Source organism: Bos javanicus, chromosome 15, assembly GCF_032452875.1.
Source record: "Bos javanicus breed banteng chromosome 15, ARS-OSU_banteng_1.0, whole genome shotgun sequence".
Classification (NCBI taxonomy): domain Eukaryota; kingdom Metazoa; phylum Chordata; class Mammalia; order Artiodactyla; family Bovidae; genus Bos; species Bos javanicus.
In genome coordinates this window covers 46,612,419-46,631,446 of record NC_083882.1, presented here as the reverse complement: position 1 = coordinate 46,631,446, position 19,028 = coordinate 46,612,419, and the positions used below count along the sequence as shown (strand labels likewise).

Sequence of the window (19,028 nt, the reverse complement as noted above, 5' to 3'; positions counted from 1 at the left end):
AGGCCAGACGTGGTAAACCACATACTGTATGATTGCCTTTGTATGAAGTTCTAGAATAGGCAAAGCTAATCCATAATGATAGACGTCAGATCAGATAGAAATTCCTGGGACAGTGTGATAGGAGATTGACTGCAGCGGGGCAGGAGGAAACTTTCTGGGGTGATGAAAGTGTCCTAAATATCACTGGGGTGCTGGTTACACGGACATATACATTTGTCAGAAGTCACTGAACTATCTACAATGTGTACATTTTATTTTATAGAAATAATTTCTCGATAAAGTTGACTTTATAAAAGCCTGCATGAGATATAACTCCATTATCTTTGACTGTAGTGACTGCACTTTTCCCTCTACTGTGGTCAGATCAGGTTTCCAAACCTTTCTGTTCACTAACCTTCAGTTAATGAATATGTAATTGGTCTTAGAGGTAGGATTCAGGGAAGAAGGAAAAAAAAATCACTCACTTCTAGGGAGAGAGAACAATGCGCTCAGACATGACCCAGTCCCAACATCCCAGATGCATAAGCTTCTTCAGAACCCCACGTGTGCCAGGTGCAGACCCACAGAGGCAGGGAGAGGAGGAGCAGGGTGACACTGTTGTTCGGCCTCACGCAGGTTTTCTCTGTTCATGGCCCCCAGACCCAGAGAAGAGCTGTCAGCCACTGTTGGAGACTCTGCGTCAGGCCATAGATGGCACTGTGTACACCCACAGCACCTTGGAGCTGCAGACGCTGCAGCCTGGAGTCAACTTCCTGGCCACTGCCACGGTGCCAGGCTTCTGCGAGCAGCTGCTCTGCCCGCGCCTCTCTCGGCTCTTCACAGTGCTGGCCCTGGGCAGTGTGACCCAGGCCACACTGCTGAGCAGGCACATGCCCAGCATACAGGCCTGGCTCGAGCGCTTCCCCTCTGTGGAGCGGGAGAGTGTTCTAGCAAGAGCCCTGGTTCGGGCCTCATTGGAGGCCTGGGAGGCAGTGGGCAACTGCTTTATGCCCTCACCCCTCCGCCCACACTACCGCTTCTCCATGCATTCTGTGAGCCAGCTTCTGGGCAGCCTGCAGCTGCTGCCCATCAGGGTGGGCTCCCGGGGTTTTGTGGACTGTCTCAACCATCAAGAGCACCTGCGCCGCGTGTCCGGCTTACGTGGCACCCGCCTGATGATCATGATGGCCACGCGCAACATCGTGCGCCTCTGGTTGCATGAGGCACAGAGAACGTTTTGTGACCGGCTGGACAGCCTCAAGGAACGCTCCTTCTGTGCCAGACTGCTCCTAGAGGTAGCTCAGAATGTCTTCTGCTGTGGGCCAGCACCCCAGAGCCTGGGCAAGGGTTATGAGGAAGAGGAGGAGGAAGAGAAGGTGCCTGAAGTGGAATCTGAAGGGGAGCTGGCTCAGTGGGAGGACCTGAGCAACAGCGGGAGTGAGACGGAGGAGGAGGAGGCCCCGTACGACCTTCCGGTCATCACAGGCTCACCGTGCAATGATTCAGCACCACCCGTAGCACCAGTAAGGAAGATGACCATAGGAAACATGAGTCAGAAGATAAGCCAGGAGGAAGGCACAAGGACCTCCAGCTACAAACTCCAGCCAAATAAATCTAAGAACTTGGGTCAGAAGGCAGCCCAAGAAGACATGGTCTCACCCTTGTTGCTCCCAATGCTGCTACTCCGGCCCCAGGAGAAGCCCTCAGACCTGGTCTTCAGTCAGGAACTGATACTAGAGTCCAACTCTGAGAGCTCCAACTTGTACCTGGAACGCCAGTGGATGAGCCTGGAGGAGCAGCTGGCCACCTCAGCTGCTCAGCTGCGGCTGAACCCCCACCTTGCCCGGTGCCACTCGATGGCCCGGCATGTGGCCCGCCTGGTCCGGGTGTTGGCCATGCCCCAGCAGCATGGCCTCCTGCTCGCAGGGGCTCAGGGGACTGGGCGCCGTACTGCCATCACTCTGGCTGCTGGCATTTGTCAGACCCGCCTCTTCCGTCTGCCGTGTGGATCAGAGGAAGCCATTCTCCGGTGTCTAAGGGAGGTCAGCTGGCATGCTGGCATGTTAGGCCAGCCAGTGGCCCTGCTGGTGCCCAAGGGTGTGGATCTTACTACCTTTCATCGCCTGCTGGCCCTGGCAACCTCAGGCAGTTTTCCTGACCTGTACACAGAGGCAGATCTGGAAAACATTGAAGGACATCTCCCCAGGGACAGCCTTAGTGTCAAGCAGAACATCAAGAAGGAAATTCTGTGGCAGAGGTGAGGCCAAGACCCCCAAGCCAGGGGTCGCTCTGCTCTGGCTTCACCCTGGCCAAAGGCCAAAAGCCCCCACAAAACTTAAGGGCTACTGAGGGGGCACGGAAGAGCAGGGTTGAGGGGTCGGGTTGGGGTGGGGACCTGTGGGCAGACAGGGATGAAGGAGAGGACGGCATCACAGAAGAGCAGGGCTGAGGGTCGGGTTGGGGTGGGGACCTGTGGGCAGACAGGGATGAAGGAGAGGACGGCATCAGAGCTCCGGCCCCACAGGTTCTGCCATCAGGTGCGGAGTCACCTGCACATGTTCATCCTGATCGGAGATGACCAGGCCCGCAAACAGCTACCCTCCACCCTTTTCCTGAGGCTCCTTCAACTGGCCATCGCCTGCACTGACCGCTATGAACCCTGGGACCAAGACTCCCTGGTCGCTGTGGCCCAGCATCACCTGAAGGGCGCTGAGAGCCCACCCCTTGATAACGGTGAGCCCTCCTTACCTGCCCTCACCCCTCATCTAGACCAGGTTCTAAAGAGGACTGATACTTGGGTCAGTCTCTCTCTAGAACCTGGTTGAGCCTCCCTTCACCTTTTCTGCCCTCCTTCCTGAGCGAGGAGAGAGGGTCCCTTTCCTTTCTTCCCCTACAAGCTCACAAGTCCAGGCTAAAGTCATGCCTGTTGCAGACTCCTTGAGGTTCCCAGACATCCAGGCCTCAGTTCCCAGCGTGGCCAAAGCCATGGCTCTCATCCACCTTTCGGCTGCCAGCTACCAAGGGCACCTGTGCCCTGAATTGTCACTCGTCACTCCCAAGACCTTCCTGGACTTCCTGGACACCTTTGTACTGCAGCGGCAATGGATGACCCTGCACATTAAGAACAGGGCCCAGCGGTGAGTGACCCCCATTCCCTCCCCTGTATCTCCTTCCACTCCCTCAGGTCCACTCACTGGCACACTGTGTCTTCAGGATACAGAATGCCCTGGAAAATCTGAAGATGCTGATTGAGAAGCACAGTGCCCACACCACCCTGGTCTTCAACTTGGAGGAGCAGCTGAAAGGCTCCCATAAGGTAAGGGGGAGAGGAGTTTGAGGCATGTACAGTAGGTCAAAGCAGGAGCCCAAACAATGACTTTGCAGAAACCAACCAGACTGAACCTTAGTTCTGGTCTCCTGAGAGCCCCTCTTCCCCCAGGGGCTGTCTCTAATCCCTGCTGCCTCCTCCTCTAGAGCTCAGGCTCAAACTTCCCTGTGGCACATCTGAGATCAGGCTGATTCCTCTAAATGCATGAAACCCAAGTGTCTGCTTCTGGTTGTCCCTAGTACCTTGACTGTGTGAAGTTCAGTATGCTCCCAAGCTCTGCAGAGATTCCCATTGGGGATGGGGCAGGATTACATCCTCATGGTCCCCTCTCACTTTAATCCTCTTCTCCTGGATTCTCTATTGCTCACTGCTGGTTGGCACCCCTCTTGTAGCTGTCCTCTCTTCCCATACCCCTTTGTTCCTGCAGCATGTCCTTCCACAGTACACCAAATATACAAATTTATACACTCTGTATACAAAAATGGACACTGTCAGGTACAGTGGGGAAATGCAGATGGGTGATGGCAGTGGGGGCAATTTACATTCTCGAACAGAACCAGAAATAGGTTTAAATGCTTTACTAGATCTCAGTGTCCTATTTTCCTGTCACCTTCCTCTACAGGGCATTTCCTAGTGACAGAGTTTTCTCTCCCTGTCCCATCTCCACAGCACTGCTCCCAATGCTGTTCAGTCACCCTATTTTTCCTTTAGCGCTTCCCAAAGGCAATGCTTATGTAACAAGAGATTTTTTTCCCAGTCCTTACTCTAAATCCTGTTGCTTTCTTATACAGAGCAATTTCCTTCTTTGAATAAGCAAACCGCTCATATCTAGCTAAAATTGGTAGCAGTGGCATCATTACATGTTCTGTAGTCAAACACTCTTAGTTAAAAATGCTTTCCTAAAATAGACATTTTTTTGGTTTTTGTTTCATTTTTAATAAGAGGAATTCTGATATTGCATTTTTTCCCCTTTCCTGCCTACACAAAACTTTGATGAAGGTTCAGGAGTAACTACAGTGAGATAGTTACTAGTGATCAGTCCACAAGCAGATACTATGACTTGCTTTCTCCTGGGGTTTCAGGTCTTCCAGCTCCCCATGCCGAACCCTCCTCTTCTGATGGGTCAGGGCTATCCTTCGGCGTGGCACAGCCCCGGGGCATGGCTTACACAGTGTCTCCATACGTGGTTTTCACTGTGTCCTGTGGAGTCCTCGTAGTACCGTTGCCCTCCTACCATTCACCATGGAGGATCACTAGCTTAGATTAAAAATTAAGACTCGATTGAGATGCAAAAAATTAAGAAGTTCATTGATGAACGGGAGTCCTCTTTCCCATGATTTCCAAATTCCAGTTGTCTATCTCAGGTCTTGCTTTTTCTCCAAATGATTAATACCAGGGATTTTTTATATAGTTTAGGGGAGCTATTATTCTCTGATCCTTGGATCAGAACATAAGAAGCCCAGAGCTGGATAAGAGATGTTCATAGTCTCAGGGGCATTCACTTAACAGCCATAACCGTGTGTACTTGTTTCAGTTGCCCACCGCAGGAAATGGCACCGCCCTCCACTTAGTCACTTAAGCTGAACCCCAGGAGTCATCTTGGACCCCTCCATCTCTTTTCCCTTTCATATTCAGTTGGTTCATTTATTTATGACTGTGCTCAGCAAAGCTTAATTGAATTCCGTATTTTTTGTGTGAGCACTCATTAATACTTTTGTGCATATCTACATCTATCCTGACTTCTTCCCTCATGGCTCAGTTGGTAAAGAATCCGCCTGCAATGCAGGAGACGTTTATGTTTACATCTGCTGCTGCTGCTGCTAAGTCGCTTCAGTCGTGTCCGACTCTGTGCGACCCCAGAGATGGCAGCCCACCAGGCTCCCCCGTCCCTGGGATTCTCCAGGCAAGAACACTGGAGTGGATTGCCATTTCCTTCTCCAATGCATGAAAGTTAAAAGTGAAAGTGACGTCGCTCAGTCGTGTCCGACTCCTATCTAGGTAGATAGAATTCTCACCTCCACTTTCCTAAGGAGGCCATTCTTTCTTCTATTTTACAGAGGAAAAAACTCAGATCCAGAGGGATTAGGATGAGGATTAAATGAGGCCTTTACATGTAAAGTACTTCAAAGTGCTGGCATGTAGCAAAAGCCCAATATGTCATCATGTACTGATGGTAGATGGCCTCCTGATAAAGACAGGCGCTCTCCTTGTCCTTCATGGTACCTAGTTTGCTGGAAGATATAGGCTCGTGCAAGTAGTTACAAAACAATGCATTATGACAGAGTGAGTCCAGGATGCTCTGAAGTGTCAAGAAAGACTTCCTAAAATTGTATAAGTCTTGTGTTGAATTGGTTCATAGTGCTTTTCGGGACTACTGTATCCTTATATTTCTCTGTATAATTATTCTATTAATTTTTGAGAGCTTGATGTTGAACTCCAACTAAAAATCTTAATTTATCTACTTGAAAAATAATTGAAATATATAGTAGAACTATATGTACCATTGTTCTGTATTTTCCAAGTTTCTGGTAAATGTGTTATCATCTTTTCATAATTAAAAAAAATAAAAAAGAAGTAAAAAAAAAAAAAAACAAACTTCCTAGAGAGAGCATAGTACCACACTGTGTAGCACAGAGGCATTGGTAAGCACCAAAAGCATTCGTTAAATATGTAAACACAAGGATGAAGTACATCAAAGTTGATACCTGAAGGTCAGGTGAGATTTGGTATGAAAGGGGGTGGGAAGAATGTTGCAGGCTGAAGTAACAGCAAGTGCAAAGGCCCAGAGGCAAGAGTGTGTGTGCCAGGTTGGAGGAACTGAAAGTCAGGAATGGCTGGAGAGCACGCTGCTGGGAGAGGAAAAGCAAATGATGTTGGAAAGATGAACAGAAGCCTCCTGGTCACGGAGGTACTGTAAACCAAATATAACAGCGGCGAGTGTTAAGAGACATGATGATTTGCTATTTGCCTTTGAGAAAACCAAATAGGCTTGCAGCATGAAAAGCAGATTAGAGGAGGGGGAGTAGGAGTTAGGAAGCCAGTGCAAAAGATCAGGAGTGAGAGCGCGTGGGTGTGAGTCATGGTTTTGGGGATGGAAGTAGACATGAGAGACATATTGCAGATAAAACAGAAAGGCCTTGCTTGAAGATGGGTTTGATTTGGGGGACTAGAAGAGGTGGAGTCAGGGTAACCATCAGGTTTCTTCCTTGGGAAACTTGGATGTATTTTGCCACAGATCTCTGAGGAAAGAATACATGAAGAGATGAATAGGATTGTAAGAGATCTGAGGAGCCATCACCAATACATTAATTTCTGGATATGTGGAGTCTGAGGGGTCTGTGAGACACTGAAGAGGAAATTCCCATTAAGCAGATGGATATGGAGGTGTGGGTCTTGGGGAAGAATCTTGCTAGATATAAGGATTTGGAGTTGTTAAAATATAAGTGATAATCAGAGCCATGAGTTTAGGGAGGTACACAGAAAGATGATAAGATAAGGGGGCCCTGAAAACTTTTTGAGAAATATTTAAGGGATAGTAGAGGAAGAGAATGAGGAAGAGCAGCCACAGAAGCCAAAGAAGAACATGGTCTGATGAAAGTCAAGAGAGGAGAATGTTTCAACAGGGAGGAGCTTCTTCTGTGACAAATGCCACTAGCAGGTCAAGTAAGATAGAGTGTCACCCAGTGGTTAAGCACGTAGGCTTTGGATTCAGATCGCCTAGGCCTTTATGGTAGGTCAGAAGCACCCAACCCACACAGTGAGGCTGCCTGACTAGATGTATAACTCACAGACTGGGGAATGACAGTTTCAGAGCTCAGCACGTATCTGTAGCCTACTTGGAGTCCAACTGGGTCACCCTAATGGTCAACTTGGTCATACAACTGTCAGGAGTATGGCTGAGTCCAAGCCCATGTGGGGTCTTCCCTTGGGGTAGTCCCACCTGGCCCAAGATCTGGAGCTGCAGAGCCTAAACTCTGTTCACAGAGCCTTGGCAGACTGAATCATCAGCTAGACCAAAGCAAGATTCTGTACAAGCGGCAGCTGACAGAGTGTCGGCAGCAGGAGAACCTCATTGAGAACCTGACCAAGCAGCGGGATGCCCTGCGGGCTCAGTATGAGGCTTTCCTAGAGCAGGTGCGCTCTTCCCACCACCTGCCCTGCACTGATCCCCTCTTGGAAGGGAACAACCTCTCCTAGGATGCCCAGAGGAGAGGATGGGTTGGCTTGTCATGGAGTCTCCTGGGGCAAAGGTAATAGGATGGCTTGGGGTGTAGTCCCTTGGAGACCCTAGGAGAAGATGGTCCCTCCTGGAAATACCTTGAAGGAAGAAAGGACATTCTGGGAGCTCACTGCAACTGCACGTCTCTCCTTGTTTAGATGGGCAAGGCATTTCTGGGGCCCCTGAGCCAGCTGCAGGTGGCTGACTTTGAGGAGATAAGAAGCTATCGAGCACCACCAGAGTCTGTGGTCCAGGTGACTGATGCTCTGTGTGACCTCTTCCACCGTGAAACAGGCTGGGCCAGTGCCAAGCAGCTGCTATGCTCTGAGGATTTTTATCAGGTAAGAAATGTGGGGCTCCACGGAGGAGGAGAAATGCAGGCATAAAGCGGCAACTTGGCAGAGCGAGGCTGTTGGGACAAGGTCAGAGCATCCGTGTCTTCCTCCACCCCTCTTAACACAAACTCCCCTAGGAGCTGGTGTTCTTCCCCAAGGAGAAGATGACAGATGCAGAGATAATCAAGTTAAACCTGGCTCTGAAAGCTCCAGGCATGAGCGATGCAGACTTGCGGGCAGTGAGCATACCTATAGCAAGCCTGGCAGCCTGGCTCTGGGCCGTTCTGTGCTATGGGCTGGCACAGCGCCGAGGACTGCCCACGGGCCTGCTATTGCGGCAGGTGGAGGCGACACTGGCTCGGGAACAGGCCCGCCTGGGCCAGTATGAATTCCAGGCCCAGGAGATTCTAGAGCACAGTTTGGCCCTGTCTAAGAATCTGGAAAATGCCCAAACTTCCCACAAGCGTGTGGTCGAGAATCTGGGGCAGGCTCAGTGTGGCAAACATCACAAGTGGCCGGTTGAGGCTGCCCTGCTCACGCCTATGCATTCCTGGACTACGGAGCTCCAGGTAACCAGCTCCTTCTAGATTGCCCCCTAAAGCTCATTTCTGCACTGCAGACCACTCCTCTGCCCCTCCCCATGCCCTCACCGCCTCCCTCTGTCCCACTCTGCCCTCCTTGCCACGCTTTCCCCCACACCCTGCCTTGCTCCCTCCCCACCAGACCTTCTACCTGTACCCTCCCCGCCAGCCCACACACTGTCTGGTCTTCCCTTCCACACCAGAAGTTGAAGGGTCACTCCTCCACGGTGCTCGGAGATACCCTCTTGTGTTCAGCTGCCATCAACTACCTGGGTCCCTTCCCACCAGTGCGACGCCAGGAGCTGTTGGACAAGTGGCTGGCTCTCTGCAGGGGCTGTCAGGAGCCGCTGGGCCCAGATGACGTGGCACAGGCCCTGAAGCAGATGCAGAAATCTGTCGCTAGGTTGCCAAAGAACCCTCTGCTCTCCATACGCTCTCCCTTCAGCCTTGTGTCCTTGCTGAGCTCCGAATCTGAACAGTTCCAGTGGGACCGAGACAAGAAGCCCCAGGCAAAGTCAGCCCGCCTGGCGGCGCTGCTTTTGCGAAGTTGCACTCACTACTTCAGCTGCCGTTGGCCCCTGCTGCTTGACCCCGGCAACGAAGCCCTCATCTGGCTGAAGCCGCTGCCTCTGGAAGAGGCTGGACGCTTGGCCACCAGTCCCACCAATGGCACAGGTAAATCCAGGGATAATAAACTGATATCTGAGCTGCTCAACACTCTCAGCCACATGCACTCTTCCCTTTCACAATGAAGACACTAAATATTCTGGCCAGGGTATCCCAGATTTCTTCAGCCAATATGATATTAATAAATCAGGTCACATGTATATTTTTGGGCCCATACTGCAATGATGGTGAATCTATGTGGCTGACCATAATCTTCCACTTCCTGGTCTGCTCAGCACTATTAGAACCTTGGACTATGACTCAGAGTTTTCCTATTCAAATTTATCAGGAATTCTGGGGAAATATTTCCATTGTTTCTGCTTAGATCAGGGACCCATCTGAGTAGAGCATCAGAAAGAGCATTTCCTAGGGGAAGGAAGGAAGAGTGTTTATTTCCCAGAAGAAGGGGCTGAGGGTTGTACTGGTAAAAATAATAGATTTCTAGAACAGAAGGTATATAATAAAGTAGTCTGTAACTGGGGCTCTATAAGCAGACTACCTGGGTCAAATATTTGTACTTTGCTAGCTGTGTGACCTAAGGCAAGGTATTTAATCTCTCTAAAGCCTAAGTTTAAAAAATATTAAAAAGCAGAGACATTACTTTGCCAACAAAGGTCCATCTAGTCAAGGCTATGGTTTTTCCAGTAGTCATGTATGGATGTGAGAGTTGGACTGTAAAGAAAGCTGAGCATCGAAGAATTGATGCTTTTGAACTGTGATGTTGGAGAAGACTCTTGAGTGTCCCTTGGACTGTAAGGAGATCCAACCAGTCCATCCTAAAGGAGATCAGTCCTGAGTGTTCATTGGAAAGACTGATGTTGAAGCTGAAATTCCAATACTTGGGCCACCTGATGCGAAGAGCTGACCCCTGATGTTAGGAAAGATTGAATGCAGGAGGAGAAGGGGATGACAGAGGGTGAGATGGTTGGATGGCATCACTGACTCAATGGAGATGAGTTTGGGTAAACTCTGAGAGTTGGTGATGGACAGGGAGGCCTGGCGTGTTGCAGTCCATGGGGTCTCAAAGAGTCGGACATGACTTGAACAACTGAACTGAACTGAAAGCCTAAGTTTGTTTGCCAATAAAATCAGGGTCTTATAGCCATCTCATAAAGTGTTGTGAGAATTAAGATAATTCATGAAAAAAAGAGTTTACACAGTGCCTAATGTATAATAAGTTCTCAGTCATTATTTGTTCTTGTTGCTATTTAGCCACTGAGTCATGTTCGACTCTTGGTGATCCCATGGACTACAGCATGCCAGACTTCCCTGTCCTTCACTATCTCCCAGAGTTGGCTCAAATTCATGTCCATTGAGTCAGTAGTCATTATTACTACCAGTGTCTTACTGCTATCGATACTACAGTCCATCCCTTGGCTGTCCAGTATATGACTTTCTGTTGTGCCCATACACCATTGCAAAAACATCCACTATACTGCTAGCACATGTGTAGCTATGAATTAATTTACCCCCTCTCTAATAAGAGACACCCTAAAGAAACATCCAGCTGCTATATCCAATTCTGAGTCCTGAAACTCTGAATAATCTCTTGATCAGATCTGGATATGGCTTTTCATGGTGGTTCTGTAAACTATCCTAGATTAAGTGAATCTCACCTTAAGAATACACCTGATAAGCAAAGAGAAGCAAAATCAAATCAAGATAACTATAATAAACTTCTGTTTAGAAACTTGGAAAGGGTAAGAAATACACATTATATTGGTCTCTAGCAGATACTGTGCAATGCCAGACAGAAGGTAAAAGATTAGCATCATTTCACTGGCTAATTGAATTCATTGGAGTCAGTTCCTGGACAGCCAGTTCAGCTGCCCTGAGTTCTGATAAATAGTATAATTTTCCTTGCCCATTGTCCCCCAGAAGTATCTGTGAGAGGAAGGTCAGGCAAGAGTACCCTGTTGGTAGCCGTTATACCGTAAATGTCCACTTCCTATTGGAATGGGTATGGGGGCTTAGAATGTGCTGTAAAGTTAAGCAAACACTTATTACCAGAGGGGGGAGTTTCTGGTTAATCCCCTAAAATCTCTCATCTTTTCCCCTCCAGATTTCATTTGTAAAGATCCTATTAAACTGATGCCAGAACTCTTGATATATTCTCGTTGTTGAATTTAAGCCCCAACTTCTGGCTTCTGTCTCTTAACATTGGTTCTGGGGACTCCACCAATTCCACTAAGCCTTAGTGTAACTGTCATCCATCTAAACCTTGGCCCTTAACTCAGGGCTGTAGTAAGAAAACAGTATTAGTGGGGAGCTTAGGCTGACTGGCCATGGAATGCAGCCCCTACTTGGAAGTATGTGGATCAAAATGGGGAGAGAGACTACTCAGGCAGGGAATGCAGGGAGAAAAGTGCTTGCGATGAACCTGGAGGCATCCCTGATTTTCCAATAGCCTGTGAGTTCCTATTCCATGTGATATGATGTACAGAATCATTTTTTAGAAGTCAGCAAGGCTCATGAGTATCTGATCATGTGTGATCTAACACTGCTTGATATGAGAAGAAAGGAATTCCCTTTAAGTTCTTTCTGGAGATTGTTTCACTAAGAAGTGTAGCCAGCTTGCTCCAGCATCTTCTACTAAGTCCACTAAAGTTCAGTGAGCACAGGGGCCAAGTCCCATGAGATAAGCCAGCTTTTTAGCTACACATAGCTTAGATACCTTACCAGTAAGGAAAAGAAAAATCCTCACTGCTGCTTACTGTCTGTAACAAAAGTCCCACTCACCATGGCTTAAACAAATGGACTTATTTTATTGGATAAGTCCTTTTTAACCTATAAAAAGGACCGGGATAAGCAGGTATAGGGCTTCAGTGTTGCCTCCAAGCACCCAGAATCTTCTAGCTTTCTGACCTATGACCCTTGGTATAGTCATTTATCACATTGTAGTAGGTTGGATGGTGTCCACCCAAAAGATATATCCTCATCCTAACCTCCAGAACCTATGAATGTGATCTTTTTTTGGAAAAGGAGTCTTTGTAGATATAATTAAGTTAAGGGTTTGCAATGAGACCATCCTAGATTTCCAGGGTTGGCCTAAATCCAATGATAAGTGTTCTTGTAAGAGATAGAAGATAAGGCATGGGTGCACAGAGGAAGGCCATGTGAAGGGAAAGACAGTGGAGTTATGTAGCCACGAGCCAAGGAACTCCTAGAACCACCAGAAGCTGGAAGAGGCAAGAAAGAAATCTTCCTTAAAGCCTTCAGAAGGAGTGCAGTCTTGCCAACACCTTGATTTTGGATTTCTGGTCTCAAGGCCACTAAGAGAATAAATTTCTATTGTTTTAAAGCCACCATATTTGCTATCAAATGCTACTATCCCTCCAAGCATCATGTCAGAGGTGCTCCTAGCCAATATCTGTCCCTTTCATCAGAAAAATAAAAGATCTTCCAGAAATCTGGATAGCCAGATGCACAAATAGCATATATCACTTATATGTGGAATCTAAAAAAAAATGATACAAATGAATTTATTTACAAAACAGGCATATTTACAGAAAATAAAGTTATGGTTACTAAAGGGAAAGGAGGGGGAGGATAAATTAGGAGTTTGGAATTAACAGATATTATTGTATACTACTATCGATACAATAGATAAAAAACAAGGACCTACTTATAGCACAGGGAACTATATTCAATATCTTGTAATAACCTATAAAGGATAAAATCTGAAAAAGAATACACCTATAGATATCTGAATCATTTTGCTGTATACCTGAAACTAACAGCACTATAAACCAACTGTACTTCAATAAAACAACAAACAAAACCCATAAAATGGTAAGCCTGGAAGAACACACAAGTCCCAGTTGAGCAGTGCAACCCATGATTTTAGTCTCAATTTTAGCCCAGTATAACTCTGAGCAGAGCGTCTGGTCAGGTTTCTAACCTACTAAACTGAGAGATAATAAATGTGTGTCGTTTTTAGCTGTTTAGTTTGTGGTAATTTGTTAAGCAATAGGAAACAAACATTGTGGGTCTGGCAACCTCTACTTGCCGATTTCTTAAACACTTAATTTTTTAAAAAACTTATTCTTAAATTTCCCAACATAAAACAAAACAAAACACTATTCATCTTTTCCAGCTCCTGCAGTAGAGGAGGCAAAAGAGAAGGGGACTGCAGATAGCTGTTGGTTACAACCACCCATGTCCATAGCACTGCCCATGTGGTGGCCAAGGCCACAGTTTATGGACTTTCTTTTACAAATTGATACTTCCAGGCACTGATCTCTATGCTAGTGGTGACTCGTATAGTTGTTAGTGACAGAATTAGCTCAGGCAAAAAGGGAAATGCACTGACTCTTTGAGCCAACCTACAGAAAGGCAGAAATGGAGCTAGTTTCAGGGGTGACTAGAACCCCTCCCTGGAATTTTATAGTTACTGAGAGCTGCCCTCTACTGAGTGCTTGCCAGGCGCCAGCGGAGTGCTTTCTGTGCATTGTTTCACGTCATCTTCACAGGAACCCTATGTGGTGTTAGTAATGCACTCATATCAACCCATTTTGCAGATGAGGAAATTGAGTCTTAGAGAGCTTAAGTGACTTTCCTAAGGTGTCTTCCTGCAGACCAGACCTTCCTTCATGAGCTGGAGTCCTTGGGTGAATAAAGCTCCCCAGGAGCCTGATTCCCTCCCTGAGAAGAACACCTCTTCATCTTCCTGCCACAGGGAAGGGCTTTAAGAGAAATAAAAAAGAGTCTAAAGAGGAGAACATGGAAGATGAAGATGATGATAGTGATGAGTGTGATAAAACAAAGGAGCAGAAGGCAGAAGAAAGGAGAATCAAGGAGACAAAGGAGGAAAAGGAAGGGCAACAGGAGCAAGAGGAGAAAGAACAGCAGGATGAGGAGGAAACTCAGTCCTCACCCGCTCCCGACCTCCAAGTCTTCTCAGGCGCCAGCCCAGAGTTGGGGCCTCGGCTCCAGGAGGCAGCTGCCCATGGTGAGAATGCAAGCCCTCCGCCCAAGGTCTCCTGTGTCCTGCCCTACCCAGTGGCCCCACAGGCCTCTCAACCCCCAGTCTAACCTCCACCCCAGGCACTAATCCTCTGGAAGAACCCTGGGTTGGAGCCAGATTTAGTGCATGGGAGCACCCAGGTGCTGACATGGTGGGTAAGGTGTCCTTGTCTCCCCTGCGCAGGCCTGCCCGTGCTACTGACCAACATGGAGCTGGGCCTAGACTGCCCAGAACTGCAATGGCTACTTCAGCGGGAACAGCTAAGCCCACCCCAGGTGCAGCCTGGCTTCTGCCTCTATCTGAGTACTACTGTCCCCCTCAATGCCTTGGAAAAAGGTGAGGCCCAGTGGGTGAGTTGCCAGCACACCTTTGTGGACATACCAGGGCCCGAGCTTCACTCAGTCTGACCTAGAGCAGGCTCAGGACCATAGCTGGTAGCCACACTCTCTGGGCCCCTCACCCCTGGCTCTGCCAAAGGGAAGGGGTTAAGCATTTCTCCTGTGTGACTCCAAGTGCTAGGCTGTGAATTGCTGAAGGGGCTGAATGTGCTGGACCTGGGTGTGAATACAGAAATCCTAGAAGAACGGATGCTGCGGGAAATCTTATGCACGGAGCGTCCTGAGCTTGAGACCCACTGGTGGGACCTGACCGTCAGATTCCTGGACTCCTGGGAAGCTGCAGGGGCTGTTGAGGTGCTTGGAGATTCAGTCTGTGGGTTGGGATGGGGCCGAGTATGGGGGTGGAGATGAATGTCACTGAGTGGGGATCTACATGGAGAAGGACCAGGTCCATGCAATAAGTAACTGTTTGTAGGAGCGGCTGCTGACGATGCTACTGCTCCAGGGCCCACGGCGTCAGAAACCAGCCAAGTTCCTGCGAGACGTGGTGAGGGCCCAGGCAGAGCTGTGTCAGCTGCATGCCCATTTAGAGGACCTAGAAGAGCTGAAGCTGAAGGAGGTGGCACTGTGGGCACCCTATCGGCGTGTGGTCTGGCATGGCATGACCATCATAAAGGCTCTTAGCTCACTGCAGAACTTACTACCACTTTTCCATTTGAGTCCAGAGGATTGTCTGGCTGCCACCAAACGGGCTCTGAACAGCATAAAGGGTGAGATTCACCAGCGGGAGGAAGTAACCTGCCGTCTGCTGCAGCTGAAGAGACAGCTGACCCACCAGCTACTAGGTACAACTGTGGCTACACTGGGCCTGACCCAAGTACCCTTGGTGGGTGTCTTGGGTGCTTTGGCTCTGTTGCGAGTGGCAAGGAAGGCGCCGGAGCTGGAGAGGCTGGCCCTCTGGCCTGGACTGGCAGTCTCTCCCAGCACAGGCTGTGAAAAACTAGTCCCACGTGTGGCTCGACCGGCCTGGCTAGGGCTGAGAACCTGGCACGAATGTGAGATGTTAGAGGTGCTGCCCCCATTCGCTGGGCTGTGTGCATCCCTGGCGGGCCATGCCAGTGTTTGGCAGGCTTACCTGTCGCTATCATCCAGTGTGCTGGGCCCTGCACCAGGGCCGGGGGCTCACCCACTGAGCCTCCTCCAGAAGCTGATCCTGTGGCGTGTGCTGCGACCTGAGTGCCTGGTCAGCACCCTGGCAACCTTCACCACCAGCCTCCTGGGCCGGCCCCTGGATGAAAACCTGAGTGCCCACACCATCCCCATTGAACACACTCAGGCTACTCAGCCCATACTGATCTTGTTACCACCACCTGGTCATCCCACTGCCACCCTGCATCACCTGACCGTTATCCAGAAGCTGGCTGCCAGACATAAGCAGGTTTGAGCCCAGCCTCTGGGCCACAGAGTGACGGGGCTCTTAGGGCTGGGGTGGGTGGTACCCACCCACTCCCCCAGAGCATTCTCTTTCTGGATTACTCAGGGACTTTGGGTCATCTGTGGCATTACTCTGGGTCCTCTGGGTCATCCTAGGATCTCTTTGAGTTACTCTGCCATTTTGTTGTTTGTCTCCAGGGAAAGAAGCATCTGAAGGTGATAGCTCTGGGCTCTGAAACCTGGGACCCAGTCTCCATCGTGATCAGCTCTCTCCACAAGGCTATGCTCAGGGGGGAATGGCTGGTGCTGGAGAACTGTCATCTTATGCCTCACTGGCCAAAAGAGCTGTTGCAGCCCTTGCTGGGACTGTTGGATGGAGCCAAGGGTGGGTTTGCTGTCTAGAGATGGCTTCTAGGACTTTATCCTGAACTTGGGCCTGAGCTTGAACTTGGGTCTCATGGTCTATCCCCTCATCCCCTTTGTATGACCCCTTAACCTCAAGTCTGATCCTTATCCAGAAATTGATCTCAGCCCCATGTCTGACCCCTAGAGGTCTCGGACCTGGAGTTAGAACTGCTTTTTGCTCAACAAGCAAATGGGAATGTGGCTGCTGTCCACAGGGATTTCCGTCTTTGGCTTACTGTGTCTGCAGAAGCTACTGCTTCCTTACCAGGTGAGGAAGGAGCTTCCCCATAGGCTCTTGGATTGGAGCCCAGAGGGCAACTGCACTGTGCTGACTCAGCACTTTCCTTCCTCCCCAGCCGTGCTCACTCAGCACTCCATGCCTGTTTTCTGGGACCAGTCCCTGGAGCTGGGCCATGTCCTGGTTGACAGTATGGAGCTAGTCCAGCAAGGACTCTCTGTGCAACCCCCAAGCAGGGTGCTGCCTCTGCTTCTCCTACATGGCCTCCTGCTACACCGGCAGCTCTATGGAATGAAGCTGCAGGCTCACAGGGGGCACTGGTGAGGGACCCCCACCCATCCTGCTCTGTCAGTTGCTCAGCAAACACTGAATATTTTTCACGTGCTGGGATTCATCTCTGGGGAGCTCCAAAATATGAGGGCAAGGAGAAGTCAAGGAAGGCGTCTCCAAGGACTTTGGAATCTTGCTTTGAATTGAGTCCTGATAGCAGAGGCAGATCAGGAGGAGATGAGGCCTTTCTGAGCAGAGGGAACTAAGCTTAGCAGGAGAGAGAAGGCTTTAGTGTGGCTGAGGTGGACATGCTAGGGGTCAGGCTTGTGGGACTGATCGGATCCTGAGGACAGTGGGAAGCCACTAAAGAGCTTTAAATAGAAGAAACACGATCCCATTTGTTTGTTGGAAAGATCAGTCTGGCAGCAGTGTGGAGAATGGATCAGATGGGGTGGGCTGGAGGCAAGCAGAATAGTTTAGGGAGGCTCTGGTAGTATCGAGAAATGAGATGGGGTGAGGAAGAAGGAAGAGTCAAGGATGGGTCTCAGATTTCAGCATTGGATGACTGGGTAGCTGGTGTGGGGGGAAATGATTTCAGTTGAAAGGAAATTAGAGGTGCCAAGTGGCAATGACTAATAAGCCTCATGGGTTTGGAGCTCAGGAGAGAAGTTTGGGCTGGAGAGAAAGATGTGAAAATCCTCAGCATATAGACAGTTTTGAAACCCAGCTTCCTGCTCTCCACCCTCAGGAGTCAAGCGACCCTGACCCACGTCCTGCAGATCCAAGACCAGCTGTGGGCCAGCCTTAGCAATCCTAGTGTTGCCATGAGGGAGCTGGCCGGTGAGACTCCTCCTGTCCCCCATGTGGTCACCAGCCCCCAGGAGAACCCAGAAGGGAGTGGGCTGGGGGAGCACTGAGATGGGACATAATGTACTACTTCGGTTTGGGAGGTGGTGGAAATGGAAGGGACTGAAACTGAGGGGCTCTGACCTCACCCTCAGCTTCAGTTTTCTATGGGGGTCCTGTGGGAGATGACAAGGACAGGGAGGTCCTGGTTAGCCTCATGCGAGCCTGCTTGAGCTCCAGCAGCGGGAATGGAGCCCAGCCACACACACCTCAGTATCTGCTGGCCACTCTGATGCCCAGCCCAGGTGAGCTGCAGTCAGGTATCTGTGTTGGGGCGGGAAGCAGCACAGTAATGCCACCTTGCTCAAGGGAATATAACAAAGGTACCAATAAAGGTATAGAAAGGAGGATATTGACACAGTTATGGGATAATGATGGGTTCAGATGTCAGAGGAAGGCCTACTCCTTGGGTCTGGGGTGGAAAAAGATGGTCTTTATCTCTCACCCCTCCTCTCCAACCCCTAAGAACTAAAGGAGCTGGATGCTCTGGAAGAGTGCAAGGCTCAGATGCACCTACTGCCCACACCACCTGAACCCCGGATCTGCGGACTGAGTGCTGGCTCCCAGACATGGCTGTTGCGACGCCAGAGCCGCGCCATCCTGAGTGCGCTGCAGCGATGTTCACCTACTTGGGTGCCCGCGGCCCGCGGGACCTCGCGGCGTGCCGAAAGGCGGCTGCGGCAACGCCTAGCGCAAGCCAAGCGGAGACTGGAGTCACTGCAGGCTCAGCTGACCGAGACCACGCGCCAAGAGGAGTCTGGCGTGGGGTTCGGGGAGCTGGGGTTGAGTGCGCCACTCCCGGTGGAGGGCTTCCTCAAGACGGAGGTGCTGGAACTGAGCCAGCTGGTGGGCGCGCTGCAGAGGGACCTGGATTGCCTGCTGCAGCAGCTGAAGGGCGCGCCCCTGTGTGCCGCCCGGCGCTGTGCCGAGGTGGCTCAGGCTCTCTGGACTGGCCGCCTACCCCCGCCTTGGCGACCCCACGCGCCTGCCGGGCCGCAGCCACCCTGGCACTGGCTGCGACAGCTGTCGCGCCGTGGGCAGCTGTTGCTTCGCTACCTGGGTGTGGGAACCCAAGTACCAGAGCGCATCTTTCACCTGTCAGCCTTTTGCCACCCGCGCCGCCTGCTGCTGTCCCTGCGATGGGAAGCTACCTTTGCTGTGGTCGCCCCGACAAATTTCCTAGCTTGCCAAGCCTCCAGCTCCTGTCAACTCCCCCACAAACGTCAGGAGCTGATCAGTCCTCTGCACTTCCAGGTATCTTCGTGCTACCCCTTCGTTTCCGCCCCTTCAAATTCCTGGTTACACCTCGCAGTGTAGCTAAGCCCCTCACCTTAGCTCCTCTTGGTTCTACTTCCTCAGTAGT

General features: G+C 50.1%; 1 protein-coding gene across 6 annotated transcripts in view; it reads left to right on the top strand.

Annotated features, from left to right (window-relative positions):
* The window catches only part of DNHD1 (dynein heavy chain domain 1), a 77,483-nt gene that overhangs the window by 43,380 nt on the left and 15,075 nt on the right, over positions 1-19,028 (top strand). For 3 of the 6 annotated variants that reach the window (XM_061380555.1, XM_061380554.1, XM_061380557.1), the window contains 18 exons: positions 640-2,236; positions 2,504-2,712; positions 2,912-3,116; positions 3,193-3,295; positions 7,292-7,441; positions 7,685-7,867; positions 7,999-8,430; positions 8,646-9,117; positions 13,787-14,059; positions 14,258-14,410; positions 14,588-14,766; positions 14,888-15,850; positions 16,045-16,231; positions 16,397-16,519; positions 16,608-16,809; positions 17,508-17,599; positions 17,761-17,910; positions 18,132-18,919. In XM_061380555.1, the coding sequence (XP_061236539.1) occupies positions 640-2,236; positions 2,504-2,712; positions 2,912-3,116; positions 3,193-3,295; positions 7,292-7,441; positions 7,685-7,867; positions 7,999-8,430; positions 8,646-9,117; positions 13,787-14,059; positions 14,258-14,410; positions 14,588-14,766; positions 14,888-15,850; positions 16,045-16,231; positions 16,397-16,519; positions 16,608-16,809; positions 17,508-17,599; positions 17,761-17,910; positions 18,132-18,919 (6,461 nt within the window). Of the gene's footprint in view, positions 1-639; positions 2,237-2,503; positions 2,713-2,876; positions 3,117-3,192; positions 3,296-7,291; positions 7,442-7,684; positions 7,868-7,998; positions 8,431-8,645; positions 9,118-13,685; positions 14,060-14,257; positions 14,411-14,587; positions 14,767-14,887; positions 15,851-16,044; positions 16,232-16,396; positions 16,520-16,607; positions 16,810-17,507; positions 17,600-17,760; positions 17,911-18,131; positions 18,920-19,028 lie in introns of those variants that run through there. The other 3 variants (XM_061380556.1, XM_061380558.1, XM_061380559.1) reach the window with 3 other exon arrangements.